At 44.4% G+C, this 21,781-nt stretch overlaps 2 protein-coding genes across 7 annotated transcripts; one reads left to right on the top strand and one right to left on the bottom strand.

Annotated features, from left to right (window-relative positions):
- Positions 1-595: 595 nt before the first annotated feature.
- Positions 596-13,788, bottom strand: PRPF19 (pre-mRNA processing factor 19). The gene is made up of 16 exons (XM_083699428.1): positions 13,616-13,788; positions 8,485-8,634; positions 7,443-7,519; positions 6,966-7,107; positions 6,787-6,860; positions 6,638-6,700; positions 6,190-6,231; positions 5,957-6,031; positions 4,912-4,987; positions 4,391-4,500; positions 3,963-4,118; positions 3,556-3,625; positions 2,854-2,939; positions 1,596-1,766; positions 1,208-1,313; positions 596-1,056 (listed from the first exon to the last, which is right to left on the bottom strand). The coding sequence occupies exons 1-16, from the start codon at positions 13,632-13,634 to the stop codon at positions 959-961; spliced, it is 1,515 nt and encodes a 504-aa protein (XP_083555554.1). The 5' UTR covers positions 13,635-13,788; the 3' UTR covers positions 596-958.
- TMEM109 (transmembrane protein 109) lies at positions 10,265-20,086 on the top strand. 6 transcript variants are annotated; one of them, XM_083699989.1, is made up of 5 exons: positions 10,351-10,411; positions 14,809-15,246; positions 16,212-16,480; positions 17,091-17,193; positions 18,774-20,086. In XM_083699989.1, the coding sequence occupies exons 3-5, from the start codon at positions 16,244-16,246 to the stop codon at positions 19,154-19,156; spliced, it is 723 nt and encodes a 240-aa protein (XP_083556115.1). In that variant the 5' UTR covers positions 10,351-10,411; positions 14,809-15,246; positions 16,212-16,243; the 3' UTR covers positions 19,157-20,086. The 6 variants fall into 6 exon arrangements, with proteins under 6 accessions (XP_083556118.1, XP_083556115.1, XP_083556116.1 ...); XM_083699990.1 differs by having other exon boundaries at positions 10,379-10,411; positions 14,766-15,246; XM_083699991.1 differs by lacking the exon at positions 10,351-10,411 and adding an exon at positions 13,942-14,117.
- Positions 20,087-21,781: the final 1,695 nt, after the last annotated feature.

The raw sequence follows: 21,781 nt of genomic DNA, 5'->3' as shown, positions 1-21,781 counted from the left end.
CAACCTTCCAGTGTCTTACAATTCTTGCCATTACTCTCCAGTTAGTTAAACATCAGGGGCTACAACAAGCTACAAGTTCCCATCCAAACCGGGAGCTCATTAGCATGGCAAGGGGAATGTTTGTCCCACTTTCAGATTTTGGTCTGTCACTATACATTCTCATCCCTTTTACGTTTACTTTCTTGTGCATAAAGGGGAAAGTGAGAGCCTGATATTTCATTCCATTGTGTCTTTACTTCATAGAGCCAGTGTTGGCTATAACATACTTTGTCTCAACTATCAAGGAATTTATTTTCAACTTTTTGAACCTGTACACCTGATTACATGTGAAGCAAATCTTAGCTTTCCAGCTGGGGGTGGGGAGTTTCCTAGCTGTACACCACACTCTCTAAAGTGTCTTGCCCTCCACATTTGCTGATACAGGTAGATAAGTATGTTAACGTAAGTTTCTAGTGATATGAAAGTACTTAAAAAAAAAAACCCCAATCCTCACCTAAGTCAGCGAGGCTGAAATGTTTTTATGCTTGAGTGTGTGAGAGAGGTACAACTTCCCTGTGCATTTGCTTATTTAGACACTTAAATGGTAATAGTTTAATATTCTTTTTTAATGAAACTAGAGAGTTGCATACAAAAAACCTGCACATCTCCCCATCCCTTTCTTCAGCCTTAATTCCTGCCACCAACCTCATTTGATGGTCAACACTGGATGGGTTTGGCTCAATATTGTTACAATCACAGCACAGACAAAGCTGAAGGAACAGAGGAGAACAAATCCATTTAGTACTGGGCTCAACTTTCCATTCTACAGGTAGCCTGAACCAAGATAAAAAGCTATGATGCACCCTATTTCCCCCCATATCCCTCCCACCCTCCACCCATGTGCCCCATGGTTGCCCCGATTATCTTAACACTACAGTGAAGAATAGGCTCTGCTCTCAACGCATCCTGGTAGGAGAAACTACACACTGTAGAATTTCAGGCTTCTGTCCATGCCTGTCGAAGCAAGGAACTTAGCATGATGCCCAAAGGCCACTCCTGTGGTCAGGCCGCTATGCTCTGCAGGAAAGGAAACAAAGACAGTTGAGTGAGAAATCATTTCATTGTTTTGTCACCTCACACACCACAAACAGTGATACTTGCCAACAGTACAAATGTCTGAATATAAAGCCCCTCAGGGATGGCACACAGGACCCAGAACCCCCCTTACCTGTGAAGTGGAGAACCTCCGTCCATTGCTTACAGATGTAGACTTGGACATCAGTGCCACCTAGGGCCAAATAGGTGCCACTCTGGTCAAATATGAGGGACTTCACCTAAAGAGAAAAATGGTATTTGAGATGAACACATCCACTTCAGAAGTAGTTGGGCCCAGTCCTCTCAGGCTGGGGCAGTAGCAACCTCTGCCCATTTAAAGGAGGTGCGTCAAAGTAGAGGAAACAGCTATGCAAGGTTCAGAGAGCTGCCAAAAGTGTAGAGAAAATGGTTGCACTGGGCTTTAAAATGATGGGGAGGAACCTGAGAAAACTCCAAGTGCTGTCAAGAAAAGAAAGGGAAGGAATACAGGCCTAACTAGAGCAAGAGAGGGTCACACAAACCTCAAAGTTGTTGTCCAGCTGCAGGGTCTTAAAGTTCTTCAGTTTGCGCAGATCCCAGAGTTTGACAGAGGAGTCATCAGCAGCAGTGGCCAAGTAGTACCCATTCTCAGAGAAGGCAATGCTAGTAATAGGGCCAGAGTGTCCTGGGAAGTTTGCAACGTTGGTCCGTTCCTGAGAAAAACAAGTCGGTATGTGTTAGAGACATGTTAGGCCTGATCTTGTCTTCCCAAAGGATACAAAGCTTCTATACCTTCCCTGCCTACACAGTGAATAAATATCCTCCCTGTGGCATACTTTCTGCATGGCATTTTGAGTCTGGCTCCTCTTCGGAAGTGATAGCAACTTTCAGGTAGACAGGTAATTAAAACTGGTCTTTCGATAGTGGGCCCCAAAACAGGTTAAGAGTCACTGAAAGAAAAGATGAAGTGCTTCCAAAGAGTTTTCAGTGCAAAACTAAAATGAATCTTTTGATGTGGAAGAACTTACAGTAGGGACCCTAGAAGACTCTTGCTGAAATTGTATAGAAAATTTAAGCATGTTGATAAGCACCACTTTCTCATGACATCAGTGTGAGATGTCTCTAACTCAGTGGTTCCCAACTGGTGGTCTATGGACCCCAGAGGGTTTGCGTAACCCACTCAGGCGGTCTGTGGCACCATTCACGTAACAAAAACTATGGGAGATAACTAGAAGATACTAGTAGAATCTTTGGCTATTCTAAATCTAGTTCAAGCTCTAGAATGGGCAGTAGTAGCACCTCTTGAGTATTCCTTGCTCATATTAGTACCATTATAATCAATGTCTATCAATTACTTTCTAAACCACCATCTCAATGCAATTTATACATAATATATTCAAAAGCAGTTAAAACAACAAGTACATTTAAAACAAGATTAAAACCCTAACAAGTAGAGACTCCTGGCAAATACCCATTTATCCACCTAGGAAAGCCTGTTGGCACACAAATGTCTTCCATTTCCCCCAAAAAATGCAGATAGTGTGTGGCTGTCATATCTCAACAGGAATGCTCTTCCACAGAACTGGGACCAAAAGCCCTGTTCCGAGTTATTGCAGAGCAGGCTTTTGAGATCTCAAATGACTGTGCAAGCCTAGCTTTTATGCAATTTCTCATTCAGTAATATGGACAAGGAGTCGGCATTTATAAAGCACTTTGGAATATTCTATGTGTGTCACATAACATCATCAGCTATCCTTAAGGTAGATATCATGACGCTCAATATTCCAAGCCTTTTCTCACCTTCAAGTCCCAGATCTTAATCTGAGAGTCCATTGTTCCTGTCCCAAAAATAAGCCCATCAGGATGAAACTGGGCACAGGTCAGAGCTGCAGAGAAAGGAGATAGTGAATCATCACAAAGCTGAGAGAAAGCCATTCCTATGGGAAAATGAAGTCCCTACCCAGCCTTCTCCCACCCATGTATCAAAACATGAGCTGTGCTTAGGAATGATGCTAATCTATGGTTCAGCTTTATGAGAATGAGCCTAGCCCTCCGCACAAGGCTTATCTAAAGTCTCCCTTCTTCCCCAGTGCAATCATAAGGAGACTAGAAGCTGCCACTTCTGGTTTAGATTAACCACAGTTTAGAGTTTGTGCAACATGCTAAACTGTGATTAATCTTAAATAAGCTCAGTTGAAATAAGCAAATAAACTATTACTTGATATTATCTTGTTTCCATTAACCACAGTCGTGACAACTCAGTTTGTCCAGGTTCAGCCAACACTGCAAGCTGTGGTTACACAAAAACTAGAAGCAGCAGTTTTTGGATTCCTCCTTGAGGCTGTACTGGAGGGGGAGTGAACAAGGCTGGAGGAAAGCTATGCTTGTTCTCAGAACACTAAACTATGGTTTAACATTATGCCAAACCAGACCACACTAAACATGCAGACTCTCCCCTCTCCCAAGCAAGTTTCACCAAAATACCAAATGCATAGCCCCTACCACAGCCAGAAGTTTCATCTGTGACCTTGGTGAGAACACGACCTGTCTGGATGTCAGAGAAAGCCCAATACTGAAAGAGAGGAAAGGTGGAGGGTTTGTATATGGCAAAATGTTTCTTCTGGAAAACTTTCTTTAACTAATCCTTACTGTTTTATGTTTTGGATTTTTTTAAAAATGTCAATGTTTGTACCTTTTCATTGTGAACTAGATTGTTTTATTAATTGTTATCTCTAAAGTGTGAACCACTTTGGAAGAATTGTTATGTTAAAAAATGAGTTAGAAATGTTTAAAATAAAGCTAATAAGCAAATATACAAGTGCAGCTTCACATTTTGCAGATATCATGTAACATAAAGAGCTTTGCAGTTAACACAATCTGGGCCTGACCACCTCTGGTTTCGATCTCACCTGGTCATCAGAGGAGCTCAGTAGGTAATCGCCTGTGGCATGGAGACTCAGCCCTGTCACGGCACTCTCATGGGCACGCACAACCTGCACACATGAAACACTGGGGACCGACCAGATCCGGATAGTAGCATCTGGCGAAGCCGAGAACACCAGTTCCTGCAGAGGAGAGCGAATAAAGCTCGAAGAGTTAGGCTGAAACAAGAGCTTTGTTTATTGAATTCAGAACAGTTGTGTCCTTAATCATCAGCTCAAGAGGACCTATGGAGTGCATTCTCTATCTATAAGGGGACCTCAAGGGAGATCATACAATTGTTTCAGGCAACTGCAGAGGAAATTCATCAACACGCTAAAGTTATATTAAATATTTTAATAAATATAAGGGGCATGGGGTGGAGGGAATGGGGCAGGCAACAAACAACAGTCTTTACCTGGGAAGGATGGAAGACTACACTGGTGACCTTCTTGGTGTGACCTTTCAGTGTCGCCAGGATCTGCTCTGAGGTCTTGTCAAAGACAACAACATTCTTATCAGCTCCACCTGGAAAACAAAGAGACCACAAAGGCCCAGTGAAGGAGAGCACCCTACACTCCTTCAGCACATATTGTCTTGGGGCTCATGTATTGCAAAAACAAAATTCATAGAAAAATGAGTATTTTTAGGGAGAAATGCATTGGAAAGCATACAGAAATAAGTATTTTACAGGACAAATGTATATAATATCTGAAATGTTTTTGTAGTTTCATTTTAATCTACAAAACCCCAGACAGGGTAGACCCAAGATCAACCACAAGCAAAAGTAACCCGGAATGAAAATAGGTTGATCTGCCCATACCTAAGCATGGAACCAAAGGAGAAGAGGTGGCTTTTGAAGAGAGCAAAGGACCCCATGGCTCAAACTGTCCTAACACTTTACTCAGGAAAGGAACTGAAACAGAAGTCTTAACATACCTGTGAGGATCTTGTTGGTGTCAGAAGGACACAAGTCGAGAGCAAGGATGCCAGGAATACTGGCACTGTGCAGTCCCTGTGCAAAAGCAACATTGTTGACATTAACGTTTCAGTGCAAAGGATGAGAGAGGGCCTACTGCTTCATCTCAACAAGAGTCAGGCAAAACAACTCATCGTATACAAGAGGAGTGTCTGCAAACACTTGGCTTGACCCCAAACTTTTCCCAGTTTGTATCCCTGATAGAACAAGCAATCTTTCCTCATGATTTGACAGGAATCTGCAGACTCAGCTCCAAGCCCACAGCAACAGTAATGAAAGAACGGTGGTGATCCTGGTATTAATAACAAGATTGATTACTTTCCTTGTGCAATCAAATGGTAAATGAGCTTGAAGCTGTTCCAGAATCAAGAGAGAAGCTGCTAGCAAAGAGCAACACCAGTTTGGTTTTGGCCGCAAAAGCAGCAAAGTATTGTTAATTTGGAAAGGCTGGAGGAGGCAACAGAGGTCCAAGAGCTCAGAGCCTTCACACTCCAGGCCAGCATGTTGCAAAATATGGTTAAACTTCCAGCAGACAAGGAAAACCTCCAGTCCAAGCCTGGCATATAAGAGATCAGGTGTGAGGCAGGCAGAGATGCAGCTTCCAATTCACAATAGAGAGCCTTAAAGTGTACTCCTAATTGTTTATTGGCAAAGAAGGGTTGCTGTCATCATGAATCAGATGGTAGGTGGTGACAGCATGCCCTCCAGCATTGGGTGACCCCTACAGAAAACAGATTTCAAGTCAGCACCGGTCAGTGGTGCTTTCAAGTCTTGCTTGTCACCTGACATCAGGTGATTGACAGGTGAGGGGAATCCTGCCCATCTGTCAAAGTAGCCTGTCATGGTTCTCTACCCTAGGCTTAGATCAATGGATAACTAGTGCAGAGTTGTTCAGATAGAGAGGGTGCTCAACAGTTTTTTTTGTAAAACCTAGGAAATGTTCGGCTTATATGAGATGATTCCTTCATGGTAGCCTTCCCAATGAATTATGATCACCATACTCACCACATGTGAAGCCACCTGCCGGTACCTGCTGAGTTCTTCCGGCTTCACCAGCTCCTCCGGCACGGTCTTCCCTCTCTGCCAAAAAAACAACATAGAACTAAACTCCTTGTAGCAGGAGCATCCTAGCACAGGGAGCTGCACCTTTGCAGCAGTCATGAGAACAAACATACTGCAAGCACCCCTGGATCATTCAGTGCTTCCCTGCCTGCAAATATTGAGATAGGGGCACTCACCTTTTTACGCTCCGTGGTCAGCACTGTGGCTTTGTCTTGAAGCTGCAAAAAGAGAACAGCATTAGGAGAAGCCAGCTTCAAGCATGGTATGCTAGCACATCAATAGGCAGGGGACAATGCTGCTGACCCACGCTACTTTTTGCCTGTTGCTGCTGGGGAATGGCCCCATGACAGAGAAGAGGCTATTGCATCTGTCTGCCCACCCTTTTCTGCTTGCTCTGACAGCCAGGGTGTATCAGTGATTCCCGAAAAGCCGGAGAACAGAAGAAGCTGCAACTGATTGACCTGTTAGACACTGCAGCCGTAATGTAGAAAGGGAAGGCACAACAGTGTGGAAGTGGCATGTTCCTACAGACAAAGCCAGCTATAGAGCTCAGATTGGGAGATCGTAACTGTATAAGCTATAGCATGATCTGGATGGCAATAGCAAGCCAGGGATATTTCTTACCTTCTGGATAATCTCTGGGGTCATTCCAGCCAGCTCTCCTAAGTCCATTGGTTCACCAGCACCCTGCAGGAAGACAATGAAGAGCATGATTAGCCCAGAGAAGAAAGAGCACAAAGAGAATTATTGACCGATACATGTGTGTGACTTACCACAGCGTTGGGTTGTGAAGAAGGTACAGCCTGGGGAACGATGAGGCCAGCCTGGGGTTTCAGAGTTGCCAAAGCTGGGGGGAGAGAGAGAGAAAAGGTGGTTTGGCAGGTTAAAGCTGGCACTGTGGACTGCTTCCCTGGACACCACCCAAAGAACATATCATCTTCTGCGTCTTTACCTTCTCTTGCAGCAGTGACCTCTTTGGTGAGACGGGCAATGACACGGCAGGCAGCATCATGCTGGTATAGTGCATGGGACAATTCCTGACGTGTAGTTTGCAGCTGCTGGCGTAGCGTGAAACTGTGCAGCATGACAGCATCCTAAGGAAGCACATCAGCATAGTAACTGATCTTTGGCACAGCAACAGCTAGGCCACATTGCATTAAACACCGGAGTAGTTTCTTGAATATCTGGCCAAAACATTGTGCTGTATTGATTTTTTTCTGAGCAGCAAACCACTCCTGGCTTAGAAGTCTCCTTCCTCCAAAAACTTACCAATCCTGAACGTTCTTGCTTCCTGCCACTCTTAAGCATGGCTGAAAGCAGGGAGGAATGCCTTAAGACACAGAGGAGAACATTTCCAGTTCCATCATCTCAGCAAGCAGAGGAGGGCCCCCCCCCCCAATATATATATATATATATTAAAGATACTTACCCATTCATCTTGAAGTGCCTTTAGAATGGCTGGAATGCTAGTAGCAGATGGTGGCTTTGGCCGAATTGGGTGGGCAACTGGGGATTACAAAGGAACAAGAAAGCATTACTTCCAGAAAGAGCCGTCCATTATTATCCTTACAAACCTGCCTTACACGCCTTTAAAATCAAGGCTGCTTGGAAGAATGGTTCAAAAGGCACATGCCTTTTGCAAGCTTTTTTAACTGCTGCAATTCAACAACCACCTATTTGCCTTTATCCATTGCTCATGACATCCATGCATTGAGAAGTCAAAAGAGTGAACTGTGGGGGGAGCAGAAGGCCACAGGGATTGTGAGTCAGATGGAAGGAACCACAAGCAAGCTAAGGAGAAGAAAGAGCTGGGGGTAGAGGGAGTTTTGCTGAAGTGGGAAGGCAAGTGGGAGGACATAGATGCTGACGTTACTGAGGCGAGTATGCAGACTGCTCTCGAGTTAAAGGCAAAAGTGGGTAAGCTGTGGCCCTCTAGATGGTCCTACACTCCAACTCCATCAGTCTCAACCAGCATGGCCAGTGATGGTAAGAGAAGTAGTCCAACAGCATTTGGAGGGTCACAAGCTCCCTACCCCTGGTTTAAAGCACTGAATACTTTTGTTAGCAACCCTTCCTTTATCTAGACCCATTTATAACCTCACCGGGCCCTGATGCGTTTGGAACACTCATATTAGACAACAAAATAGCAAGGCAGAGAGACTATCCTTATCAATATTTGATTTAGCTTTTCCTGTTGTGCAATATGCTAGACCAGTACCTCATAACATCCTGGTTTCAGCATACCCTGGAACAAGGGTAACTAATGTCGTGCTCTTCAGGTATTGTCAGAATCTATCAACTCTGATCATTTGTTCAAGCACAACACCCTTTATCAGTCAGCGATCAGGTTTCAAGAATTCCCTGCCACCCAAGGTCTTAAAAGGTGAAGACTAAGATTGGCAACTCCACACTCAACTGTTATCAAACACAAGGGAGACTCAAGCGCCTCTGACTCTTCTGTCCTTCCTCACCTTTGATATCTATGAGTTGCTCTTCAGACAGTGGCTGGTTGTTCACTGGATCTGTCCCATTCTCTGCAATATACTTTTCAATCAGCCTTCTCTCATAGACATGGTTTGAGACAGGAGACACACAGGGATGCTCAGGCACCTCATTTGAAACTGCAAGAAAAGAGACAATAGAAAGAATTGGCAAAAGTCATTCAACCACCCATGTTTCACAGCACTTTACGAAGTAGAGATACAGAAGTAATAGGGGAAATGAAGTATCCCAGCCCAATGGAATCTACAATAAAAATGTTGTAGCACATCGTGCTTCTTTTTGATTATGTATACTTTTGTAAAACAAGAGCATAACAAGAGCATGAACTACAAAATTAATCAAGCTCCAGAATTACTAGTTTAGGCATTGTGTGAAGAACCGGCCCTGACAATGGAGGCAGGTTTGCAGGGAGAATGAAGCACTGCACCGGCAGCCTATGTTTGCCCCCAACCAGTGTTTCCCCCACCACATATGCCTTCTTTCTTACATCCGGTCCAAGGTGGTGGCCCTTGTTGCCTGCATCCTCCACTTTAGTCTCTTGTGTTGCCCTTGTAGAACTCAGCAGGGAGAATGGGGACAAAACTCTAATTGTTTGAGTCTACTAGTCATTGCCTCTGGCTCCACCTACCCTAGGGACGCAGGTGGCGCTGTGGGTTAAAGCCTCAGCGCCTAGGACTTGCCGATCGAAAGGTCGGCGGTTCGAATCCCTGCGGCGGGGTGCGCTCCCGCTGCTCGGTCCCAGCGCCTGCCAACCTAGCAGTTTGAAAGCACCTCCGGGTGCAAGTAGATAAATAGGGATCGCTTACCAGCGGGAAGGTAAACAGCGTTTCCGTGTGCGGCTCTGGCTCGCCAGAGCAGCGATGTCACGCTGGCCACGTGACCCGGAAGTGTCTCCGGACAGCACTGGCCCCTGGCCTCTTAAGTGAGATGGGCGCACAACCCCAGAGTCTGTCAAGACTGGCCCGTACGGGCAGGGGTACCTTTACCTTTACCTTACCACCTACCCTTGGTCTCTGACTTCTTGCTCTGTCCTACCAAACTCAATGGGCATCAGCCACTACTGAAGTCCTGACAGGCACAACTTCCAATATATATTCATGTGCAACTTATTCTTCCTTCCCTAAGCTGACCTGAGCCATAACACAATGCACTAAACTACACAATCTTTCAATTTGGGCTGTGCCCAGATCCTGCCACAGAAAAAAACACATTCGTGTGCTCTTTAAATTGCAGCATGTATAAGCTTTGAAGAAGTTTGTGTTCCTACTAATTATTTAAGTTTAAAAGGGAAGACATTTAAGTTTCTTCTTCTGATTCTTCTTCTGTCCCAATAGTGATAAAAAAAAATCAAATGCAACCGTTTTAATATTTGTATTCCTTCATGTCATATTTGTAAATTGACACCAAAAGCAAAACCACAGAATCAAAAGACCTCAGGGTCCCTTTTCAACTCTACAATTAAATGAGTCTAAAACTTCACAAAGCCTACCAACCAAAGATGCACAGTATGTCACATACTATGGGTTGCGTCAGGATCAAGTTAGCGGAACCCAAGTCCCACTGATTTCAGCAAGACCCAAGCTGAGCTAACTTGGTATGGATCCAACCCGATGTGTAACACACAATTGCTAGACATCAATGCACAATGGTCAAAGCTGAATTTCAGCCCTTCCACTTGTTAAATTTCAGTCATGGAAACACATATATTAGAAAATCCTGCCAACTAGCAGCCTAATGCTGAAGGGTTACATTGGATGTCACAGATCTATTTGTTCCTGCCTCGTGACATCACTGCACTGCCCATTTCCCCACCCCACAAGCAGCAGCCAATTATGTGGAGCAGGAGCAGGAGCAGGAAAATGTTACAACATGGATAGCAATTCCTGGACATTACCGGTGAGAACTCAATACAGGAATGTTTTTCATAAACTGACCATAATGTGAACCCATCAGAGACCTGCTCCCTGCCTTGGAAGCCTTTTTCTACCTAACCTGGGAGGGCAGGGCCCTGAATGACTCCAGTTACAAAAGCTGAGGATGCAGAACAGAATCCTGGGCTGGGGTATTGTTTAGAGGGGGTTGTTGCCGTTAATTTTTTGTAGCTTTATTTTGTATCTTATGATTTATGTGGAAATTGTTCGATTTGGTCGTGTTCTTTTTGATGTTGTGTTTATTGTTTATGCGGTGTTCGAAATTAGCCAGGTGCATCTTGCAGTTGGCTTTTGACCACTTGTGACCAAGTGAAGATGCTTGGGGGCTAGGATGGCGCTTGACATCTCCATCATCTGGGGATCACTGGATCTGGGCTGTTTCCGCACCCGAATACCCCATCCTGTAGAAGTCTATCAGTTATATTTTATCTGCACAATCGGAATGAATTTCTGGAACTCAATTGCTTTTTCTGTGCAGCCTGAGAAGCAGTCATCATTAAAAAAAGAGAGGTTGGGATAGGCCAATATATATGTGATCAAGTGACTTTTCTTCTTTAAGTTCTCAAAGCTCTTAAACTAGCTCAAGCTCAATGACAGATGTTTAACTGAGAATCAATCAGTCCATCATTTGAAAAATAAGACTTTAGAACCGTCTTGCCCCAAAATGGCAACTAGACATTTCATTTTGGCGACTGCAACCTTGGGTTAAGGAGCTATTTGGCACTTACCTTATATATCTTAATTTTTAACACTCTGTTTATGACTACTTATGTTATGTTTCTAATCATGTATTTTTTGTTGTTGTAAGCTGCCTTGAGCATGGTTTTAACTTTGGAAAAGTGGCATACAAATAAAAGATTAAAAACTAATGGCCTGAATTCAACTAACTGGCGTTCTAGCAGAAGCAAATGCACTAGCATAATGGGGCTCTCTTCCCCACACACCCTGCTGAGCAATGTGAAATTCTAAACTAGGTTAGTGACTGGAGAAGGAATCAGCAGCTGATAGCTGTATCGATAAAAAAAAAAAGGTGGAAATCACCTACACGTACAATAAATTGCAAGTGTGTAAGAACTGTAAGTGTGGACCACCCATTAATGCAGACCTTGAGAGAATATTACTCCTTTGCCAAAACATTTACTGTCTGCTGCTTCCCATCTAGTACTGTTTAGATTATAATTTAGATTTTCCCATTGACAGTCGGAAAACGTGTCCATCTTAGCCAAGTCAAGCCTAAATAATTTTGGCCTAAAGTATAAAGAATCCAGATATATAAAAATAACTAAACCTAAAGAGCTGAGGGTAGAGGCCATTCCATAATCTTAACAATCATAAAAAGAATGCTCTTTAATATTTGGCATGTGGTACCTGTGAAGCACAAAGTTAAAATTAGTTAACATTCAGTTAGGATTGTCATAGTCTCTAAAGAGAATTAGTAAGAGCTTCTAAATCTGATAGAATATGATTGAGAAAGCCTGAAGTCCTAGAGAGAGAGAAGTCGTGCATTCAAATCACACCCACAGGCTTTTTTCAATGCCTCGAGATGCAGAATTCCAATTACACCCACATAACTGAATGCACAATTACAGGTGCATTAAAACAGCCTAAAGAGTAATTAAAAGCAAAATCTTAAATCCACTTCACTCAACAAGTCTGTTTTCTAGATACATTGAGCAGGAGGTGATATACATATATACAAAACATCTGTGCTGCTCTGTTGTACCTGCTAATTCTGCAGAACTATACAAGTTTGTTAAAGATATATTCCATGTGTAGCATAACCTGGGGGAGGGGGCGACAAATAGCACACCACCAAGAGTATTTTTAAAGTGCTAACCAGAATAATGTATTTCCTGCACTAAAAATAACTCAAATAAGGTTCTCTCATTACAGACTATGCAACAATGGTAAACTAGAATTTACATTCTGGTTTGATTAAGAAGGTTAATCAGAGGCTGGTGCCTGTTCAAAGAAATGCCTATACGATCATATACTATTTTGCTTATTGAATGTATAATAACCAAGGTTCACACTATAACTCAGCAGCATTGGGCACCCCACTTACTCCCAGTTGCTCATCTAAAAAAATAGGAACAGCTGCAGAGCTGCTCTGATATCATTACCAAATTCTGTAAAGCACTCCATCACCTTAATATGACATAAATTAATAACTTTAATTAATTACAAAGTATTACAATCATAAGAAAACTATATGGTTAATAAATACAATTTAACAGCAGTGCCCATTGCCAAGCGAATTTTTTAAGTACATGTCCATGATAACAACGGTGCCCCAAATTTTGCTATCTTTTTATTTATTTACATGATTACAGACTGCATTTTCATATAAAATGTTGCAAAGCAATATACAGCATAAAAGCAAATGCTATCTTGTCTTCTGGCAAAGATCAGTCTATATGACCTAATGGGTCCATTCTCATCTCTGAGCTGACAGATCAGGGTAACCCATTGTTTTTGTCACCAGAAATGAAATGCAAGGTCATAAGAATGTTATTTACCCGCCATTCCAACATCTTTGGACCCTCAGAAAGACAGTTAAGATTAACCTTAAAAGATCCAACCAAGAGTTTTGTGCTTCAAGATTGAGGCTCAATAGTTGAGGCTGCAAAACTCAACATACTTACTAAAGATTTAGCTACTTCAGGTATGCTGAGACTTACTCCTGAGTGAACATGCATAAAACCAAACTGGGAAATGTCACAAACACCATCCCTAGTGGCGCAAGACAGAGCTACAAATCAGGAAGCTCCCCTTGTTGGAACCTCAGCTCTTCTAGGAACTCGCCAGGCAGTCTTGGGGAAACCACACACTCTCAGCCTCAGCATCTCCACCGGAGGCCAGAAAAGCACTGTTGCTGAATTGTACTGCTGGGTTATTTTAAAGGCCTGGGGCAAGTAAATTGGGCATGTGGAGCTCTGTGGACACAGGAGAGGGCCATGCAACCGCCCACAGCAATGTATTTAACACATCCTCATGACCAGCATTATTGTGCTTGGAACCCTCAATTCCCCCCTCCCCCGCTTTCCCTTCCCCCACCAACTGTAGACCACTGGCTGCTCCCTCCCCTTCCCCCCTGCCCCCCCTAGAATGCTGTGAGGAGCCGGAAGGCCGAAAGGGGCACGAGAAAAGGCGAAGGCGAGTCACTCACTGGAGCAGATGAGGGACATGGCGAGCGCCTCTTCGGTCTCTGCCTCACGGCCGCTTCCGGGCCACGAGATCGAGGAGGAGGATTCTACTTCCGGTGGCCGGGGCCAGCTTCTTTAAACTGTACCGCGCGCCAGACGCCAGCGCGCGGGAGACTCCAGCAGTCGGCCGGAAGCGGAATCTTCCTCTTCTTCCTCCCGCCCCCTCACTTCCGGAAGGAAGGAAAGCAAAGGCATCGCTGCGAGGCCAAACGGACAAGGAAAGGCAACCACCTTCCGGATCCGGAGGGCTCCAGCCGTGCCCATCAACAACCATCCCGGCATGCATTGGGACCGAGGAGTAGTGCGCGCATGCTAATCCGTATTTGGAAGCCTTTCAGCTCCTGCTCCGCGTCCCTCTTTCTCGCGGCAAAATTCAAGAGAACAATGGAGAGCTAAGGAATTGCAACCCATCCGGTTGCAGTAGCAGATGGAGCAGCAACTGCTGCTCCTTCTAGCTCTTAATTCGTGGGTATTTTGTTTTTAGAGTATTGGGAAGTGCGGCGTGTTCGCACGCCAAGGCAACGGGGCACAAAGACACCTGCCTGAACGCTGTACAGGAGAGCAGAAGTGGTTTTTGCTGTCCTCTGCAGTTTAACGAGGTAACTACAGTCGTATCTCAGGTTAAGTACTTAATTCGTTCCGGAGGTCCGTTCTTAACCTGAAACTGTTCTTAACCTGAAGCACCACTTTAGCTAATGGAGCTTCCTGCTGCTGCCGCGCCGCTGGAGCACGATTTCTGTTCTCATCCTGAAGCAAAATTCTTATCCCGAGGTAATATTTCTGGGTTAGCAGAGTCTGTAACCTGAAGCGTATGTAACCTGAAGCGTATGTAACCTGAAGCGTATGTAACCTGAGGCACCACTGTAGTGCTACCCGATATGCGTTTGGTAAGGAGAATGTTTTGCTGAAAATCCAGTCCAGTCTCAACTCCACCTCTGCCCTGTGATGTTAATACACCGCAGGAGCGTCATAAATCCCTTTTTTTTAAGCGTGCAGAAAACGCTCAAAAGCCAGATCACAGGTTTCGCGTGATATAAACTCCCCAAGTTAGAGGGAAGCCGCTGTCTTTGCTATTTCTTCTTGTTAATTAAAGCTACATGCGCTGCAATACAGGTTCCCTCCTGACCTGGTAAAAAGAGCTCCCCTTCCATCCCAGGGAAGAGAAGCGGCAGCAGAAATTCCTCAAGGAGCCCTGAAGTTTCATATCGAGATAAGAACCTAGATATCTTCCATAATTACGAGCCTGAAGGCGGCACCACCCACCGAATGACAATGTAAATCCCAGTAACGACCCTCGAGCCTAATTGTGATTGGATCTGGCGCACTATCTGCGGCGGGAAGGACTCTCGTGGGAAGCAGACAGTAAAGTATCTGTCGCTATAATTAGAAGTGCGTGGTTGCTTTAACTGGTGTGAACGTCGCTGTAAAGAACTGCAATTCCCGGCATGCTCCTGGATAGAGCGCGGCGCGCCTTGCTCCTTCCTTTCGGACTGCATTTCCCAGAGTGCAACGGGGCTTGGAGCTATATTTGAATGGAGAGGGGGGGGCGATAAAGCTGCTCGCTCCGGACTTCCCCTCTAGGCCAAGTACCCAGGTAAGCAGCCCCGGTTCTGCTTTTTCTCCTCGACGGCGGCAGCCAATCAGCAGCTCCCGTTCGGCGCGTGCGCGCTCCTGCTCAGGTCGGTGCTGCTGGTGGGAATCTTAGCGCGAATCTCTCGGGAGCAGCCAGGAGCAAGAGCTCCCTCGTGCCATTAACAACTTCAAGGCGGGAGCAGGCATTCCCTGCGCTTCTGTAAACAGGTGCAGGGGGAGAGAATAAGTCAGGCTAAGGAGGGGCTTCAGAAAGTGGGGAGAAAAACACGGGAGGGGGAATTGTGTTTGGGGGGCGGAGTGAGGTTGTATCTCTGTAAGAGAAACGGGAGAGGGATGTGGGGTCGTGGCCCTTTATTTAGACTTTTCACCCAGTGACTTGAGACCAAGTCAGTCCTGCACCCGCAAGAGAGAGTCTCACCTTCCTCTTTGTAGACCCCCTGCGTCCTTCTGTGTATAGGTTGCTAGATAAATACTGCAGAGCAGACAGGAGTACGATGGTCTCCAGCGTTCATTAGAGAGCTGCTCGATCTGCCTAATAGCCTGGGGCTGATGGGAGCTGGAGCTCAACTTAATCCAGAGAGCCATAGGTTCGCAACCCCTGGCTTAGTATTTGTACAGAGGGTGTGTGCCTCATCCAGTTACAGCTATTGTTCAACACAGTTTGTCTTGTTGCATGCAAAATGTACTTAGTACAGGTCATCCTCTTGCATGAAGTTCGACTTTTTGTTTGTACTGTATGCAGAATCCATTTTGCTTGCATTTGACATGGGGCAATGGAACTAATGGTTTCATCTAGTTTAGTAGTCTGCTCTGCTCACCTTCCTACTTAATTTCTCTTTATGTGGTGGGTGTTGTAGTGAGAAGAGGTGGCATATATTTGCATGGCTAAAATGTCATCCTTGTCACTCCTTAGATTGCTTGCAGTACTAGATAAACATGACTTTAGGGATCTCTCCTATTTTGCAGAGAAGTTGGTTGCAAAGACAACAGCAGGAGTCATGACTCGATGGGGCCTCTCGTTACGGAGCTGCTTCCAGCCCCTGCCAAAACCAATCTTGGCCGTAGTAGCACTGCTTGTGCTCACTCACATAGGAATAACCGATGCCCAGCAGTACCGGAATGAGCCAAAGCGAGCAAAGTATGCCGAACCGGACTTTCTATCCCAAGTGGGTCGTGCCATGAGCGAGACAATGGAGGATTTGATTGGACGAGAGAACTTTAGAATATTGAATGAGGTAAGAAAGGAGTTCATGTGAACTGCCCCTATACCTGGGAGTATAGGGTGGTATATAAATTCAATATGATGATGGTGGTGATGATATTTAGTGGTTTTCATGTATCTGTGGCAAGTCGCTAACTGGTGGACAAATAAGCTAAATGTTTAGGGGGGAAAGCACAGTGAACAGGTCTTTCTGGATTGAACCACCTTAGAATGCAGTTGGGGATTACATAATTGAACACTTTGCTATGTGGTGGTGGTGGGGAAACCAGTCAGAGTTTTGCCTTGACATGCTAGTTTACTTTGTGTTGGGATTTTGAACAAGAGGGAACATTTCCTGTATAAATTCCTTTAGCTTTGTTCAGAGTTGGTATGAGTCCAAGGAGAGTTGTACCACCTTCTTTTTCTAGATGACTAAATTAAATCTATGACCAAACTGATTTTGACCAGTTTTATGTCATCTTGTTGCTCTTTATTTAATTCCCACTCATTTCATCAGCTATCCATCGCTACATTTCGGTACCCAAGCAGATGGGTTCTGACAAAAGGGACAGCCCTTTTGAATTCTGACGGCTGGTAATGGAGTGAATAGGAAACACCCATGTGTGCATCTTCTCTTCTTGCAGAATATTTCTTCTCTGGTCTGGATGGTGTCCTCTGGGATCTCTTCAGCATTATTTGTTGTGGCTCAAATTACAGGGCAGCTCCTTACTTCCTTTGGAATAGCTGGTAAGTGACCAGGAGATTGGTTGGATGGAAAGACGGGGTAGTGGTGTTCAACTAAATTTTACTTAGAGCAGACCCATGGAAATTAATTAATATAACTTAGCCATGTTTGTTCATTTCAGTGGGTTTACTCTGTGACAAACTTAGCTGAATACCACCCCAGGAGTCCAAAAGATGTCACATATTCAGTCCCCCTTTCTTACTTACCGGTATTTGTCTTTAAAGCATGAGTAAGCTAGGCTGCAGCCCTACTCAACTCCGTGGGACTGTCTTCCAAGCAAATAAAGCATAGGTTTGTGATGTTAAACTTATGTCAGTGGTGGTGGTGGGATGGAGCAGGGCTGGGATTGGCATATAGGAATACGACTGAACCCATACTGATTCCTAATCTATTATTGTTGTTATTGTTATTTTGGCTCAGAGATGCAGCATGAGTCATGTTTGTCCAAGAGGTGTTTGCATTTCTCAGACATACACTTCCTGCTTGTGAACTGGATGTGACTTTCCAAATGGTGTTTTTGATTGTGGCAGATAATGTTGTACAGATTTAAATCCCTCTAGGCATATCCAAGTCTTTAAGCATCCAGAAGTGGTTAATTAGATTCCAACCCCGTGTTTCGTCTGTGTGTATAAAATTGATTTTCGGGGTCAGTGGGTTAAAGCTTTCAAATTGAATCTGATCTTTTTAAAATGACAAAGGTGACAACAACACCAAGAGTGAAATGGATTTTGTAAAAAGTGTTCAGAAAATATTGTTCAAAAGCCGTTTATTATCTAATTTTAACGTATTTTGGGCCTCATAGTTTCTTTTAAATAGTTTGATCTGGTATTAGCTAGTTTCCCAGTTCAATTTTTTCTGAGAACTAATGTGCTTATAAATTTATATCTTGGTGTATTTCATCCTTCCAACAAAAGTGTGTTTTGACCCCCCCCCCCGCCCACTTTGTGCTTCAGAACTCTTGAGGTAGGCTTCACTGAGTTCAAAGGAGACTATTTACAAGTGTGTTCAAATTGCAGCCTCAAATCTATTTCCCACATCATATATTTTAGGAGAAGTCTGTCAGTATCCTACTGACAAATAGGTGTATTACATGCTGTCACGCATATGTGCAATGGTAAATACAGATTTGTTGTATGAGCCAGCCTTGTGTCTCTGTCTGCACAGTTGAGTTGAGCAGTGCTATGCCCAGAATGAACTGGGTTGTTTGGGTAGAGGAATTTCTCCCTTTGATTCTGACACTTCAGCTGTTGCCATTGGACTCTCATATTTAAAAAATTTAATCTTTGATGTCTTTCTGTGTTTTAATTTGTTGGAAGCGCCCAGAGTAGCTAGGGTAGCCCAGTCAGATGGGCAGCAAGCAAACAAGCAAACAAAAACAAGCAAACTATTAATATTATCATTATCATTATTATCATCAATAGCAGCAGCAGCATCTTAGGACTAGTGGCGGAGCCTTTACTGATGCGTTGTGGGCGGGATGCTTCCTTCTGGAATGTAGTGATGCCATAGTCATGAAATGGTGTAGTGCCACACTGGGTTGAATGTTTTTATAAAACCTTTCCCTTTCTCCTTTGTGTTCCAGGGGAGCGTGCAACTCAGTTCCTGAAGCTAAACCCTGAACAGGTGCAGACAGCGCTGCTCTGGGGCCTGGCTGCTCTGCTTGGTTATTGGGTGTTGTCGCTGCTGTTGAGTGTGTTGGTCGCCATCTTGAGCCGCATCATGTGGGGCCTCAAGTTTGTCCTCTTTGGAGCCTGCTTTATGTTTATTGTCACCTCAGTGCCTGAACGCTCTGTGCAAACTATGCTTCTGTCAGGTTTACTTACGCTGTATGTCCTGCTTGGTTGGCTGAGTGGGTCAAACCACTCAGGGGCCCGACTAGAAGCCGAAGTGCGCAGCTTGAAGTGTCAAGTGGCAGAGCTGCAGCGCAGGCAGAGGCGCTCTGCCAAGCACCTGGATGAAGAATGAAGTTCGAGGAAGCTTATAATCTCCATGTATCTTCAATATGAGGCAACTGTTTTCTGCCTGTCTTCACTTACTCCCTGATTCCCTCCTAGACTGTTGATGCTCTCTTGTGAGTCTTTCACTCATAGCTAAGCAAGAACATGCAAATACTTAATGGAACTTCTGTACAGGAGATGAATGATTCTGGGGTACTATCTTACCAATTGTCACTCCAGTGACCTGTTAAAAGCTCTCTCCATCTCTTGACTTCCCTGTCTAGTGTTTTGTTTTGGGTTCTTTCATACCTCCTCCTTCTAGACCTCTACCTTTCATCTTCCTCTTGGATGATGAGCTTGCTGGTGAAGTGAGGGTGCTGTTCACTCAATTATTACTTTTTAATATCAGTTTCTCTATAGTGCTACATATCAGGATAGAAGAATGGGGTGTTGAAGAGATTGCTCTGAGAATCTCGGTCTCGTATGTTTCACCAGCATGCCAGTATGTATATCGGACAGTAAAGGCCAGTGCCTTTTTGAAAGCTAAAGCTGGTTGTCATGATTGTGATGGCAACAGAACAAACCACAATGTTGTGTTTTTGTGTGTGTGTGCATGCATATGCTGGAAAAGCGTGTTTCATTTCCAGCTCCTTATAAGCCAAAGATACTCATGTAGAACCAATGGCAAGTAGCATTCAGCTGCTTTGTTCTGGGCAGAAATAAGCCATAGACAAAAGTGAATGTTTGTAGCTCTTCCCTCCAGACAGAATTTGTACCTCTACCAAATGGAATCACAAGCCCAGACTCAAGTACTTTTTCTGCTTGTTTTGGATTGGAGGCATAACTCACTCAATGGTATAAGCCACATATCTATTGCCAACATATATTTTTAAACTGCCAGTTTTTAAACAAATGGGGTATTTTTACACTCTTCTAAATAAAAGCGTATTTAATCATTTTCTCTTTGCTTTTATTGTCTGTGTTTCCAGTCATCCTTTCATTTTTTAAGCAGAGGTGATGCAGAATCTGCTATGAGGTGTTTGTGACTTGTTAGGCCAGGAGTTGGCAACCTTTTAGGGCCATTGGCACATTTGGGAATTTTTGTTTAGCATGTTCTCTGAATAGCATCTTCTGGCTGCTTCTCTCACCCAGATTGCCCCGCGCCCAGAGAAATTGTAAGAGAAGCACACCCCACCCCTTTGCCATGTGGTCTGAGTAAAAGTTGGATCCAGTAGAATTAAACTTAGCCTTGAAATGCATATAAAGCTGAAAGAGGACATGGGATGTCAGCTGCCTCCTTCATTTGGCTTACTCTTCAAGAAATAAAACATTAACTACCCCTACTGCCGCATGACTTAAGAGGGGCAGTGACTAGGGAAGCAGGGCTCAGAGACTTCATGTTTGCTGCGGAAGACCTCAAAGCTGCCAATCTGTCAATCCCTGAGCTAGACCACTATAAGCCTCTCTTAACCGCAATGTCTAAAGTATGAGCTGGAACTGTTCTTGGTTTGACCCAGTCACTAGGCAATATTTTAAAAATAGGTGCACCTATGTGTATGTTTGCAGGGCTATCTTGTGATCTGATCCTGTTCAGTGATCAAACCCCATGTTCTGATGCATATTCAATGGCCCTTGCTTCTAAGTTTGCTTAGTATTGCAACCTTATTCTAACACAGGTGTGTGCATTTTCACAGTTCATACCAAACTGCAATGTAGCTGAAAATATTGGGGCTGCTTTGGTGAATGTGTCTAATAACTATTTCAGCATGTCCCCGAGTCCATTTTTACCAGGATTCTCCCGGATGACTCCTCTCCAGGCTTTGATGCACTAAAATGTTGGCAGACGCTGATACCTTGAGACTTCATTGGGAGTGGGTATCAGGAGCAGGTCAGCAATAAATCACATGGCACAAGTGAAGTTAACCATTCAAGGAAATACGGTCTGCTCGGTGCTTTATGACTGAGTGGGGATCTGAACCCTGCTCTTTTATTTATGAGTAATTGGCTTAGGATCAGGGTATCTGCTTATTGAAATTCTGCACTTAGAGTGGCAGTGGCTGGCCGTAGATAAATTCCTATGGGAACCCTACATTGCCTCTGCAGCAGAATAGCTGTGCTTTCTATACTCCCACTACACTGCAGTAAAAAGGGTGTGGTACATGAACCATAGAGACAGGCCTAGTACCAGGAGTGGGCATTTGCTGGAGCCTTCTGCCAACCTCCAGGTCCCCCTCCTGTTGCTGCTCTGCCATCACTGTCTGCTGCTGCTCACTTTATGGGTTTTTCCCAGGTGGCTGTACAGCTTAGACGCAGGGGAAGAGGACCCTTGAATGGACAGTGGTGGTGGAAGGGAGGGACTGCATTCCTTTGCTCAAGAATCCTCAAATACCTGAAACTACTGCATACAGGTGTGAAGCCAGAATATGAATCTGGACAGACAGCATGCAGTTGGCTCAATGGGACTTAATAAGCAGATAACACTTGGGTGGATTGTGTGCCCAGTATTCCCAGGATCTGAATGTGGAGCCGTGCAGGGCACGCATTAGACAATTGAAATGCATATCCCACTCTGCCAACTTAAGCCTTCTCCAGATGCCTCCTCTGTGTGGTAGAAATGTACTGTAAATATATGGATGCCCAATTTCTTGCCATC

Source organism: Podarcis gaigeae (genome assembly GCF_964106915.1).
Source record: "Podarcis gaigeae genome assembly, chromosome: 1".
In the NCBI taxonomy this organism is placed as follows: Eukaryota; Metazoa; Chordata; class Lepidosauria; order Squamata; family Lacertidae; genus Podarcis; species Podarcis gaigeae.
The sequence above is the reverse complement of the archived record's forward strand: the minus strand, read 5'-3'. Positions and strand labels throughout refer to the sequence as shown.

Bases quoted from the DNA above. Each gene is read 5' to 3' on its own strand.
- TMEM109 (XM_083699992.1), top strand. From the start codon at position 16,244: ATGACTCGATGGGGCCTCTCGTTACGGAGCTGCTTCCAGCCCCTGCCA. The intron at 16,481-17,090 runs GTAAGAAAGGAG...CTCTTCTTGCAG, and splicing joins ACTTTAGAATATTGAATGAG to AATATTTCTTCTCTGGTCTG. The intron at 17,194-18,773 runs GTAAGTGACCAG...TTTGTGTTCCAG, and splicing joins TACTTCCTTTGGAATAGCTG to GGGAGCGTGCAACTCAGTTC.
- PRPF19 (XM_083699428.1), bottom strand. The intron at 6,861-6,965 runs GTAAAGACGCAG...CTCTCCCCCCAG, and splicing joins GGTCACTGCTGCAAGAGAAG to CTTTGGCAACTCTGAAACCC. The intron at 4,988-5,956 runs GTGAGTATGGTG...GCTTTTGCACAG, and splicing joins GGCAGGTGGCTTCACATGTG to GGACTGCACAGTGCCAGTAT.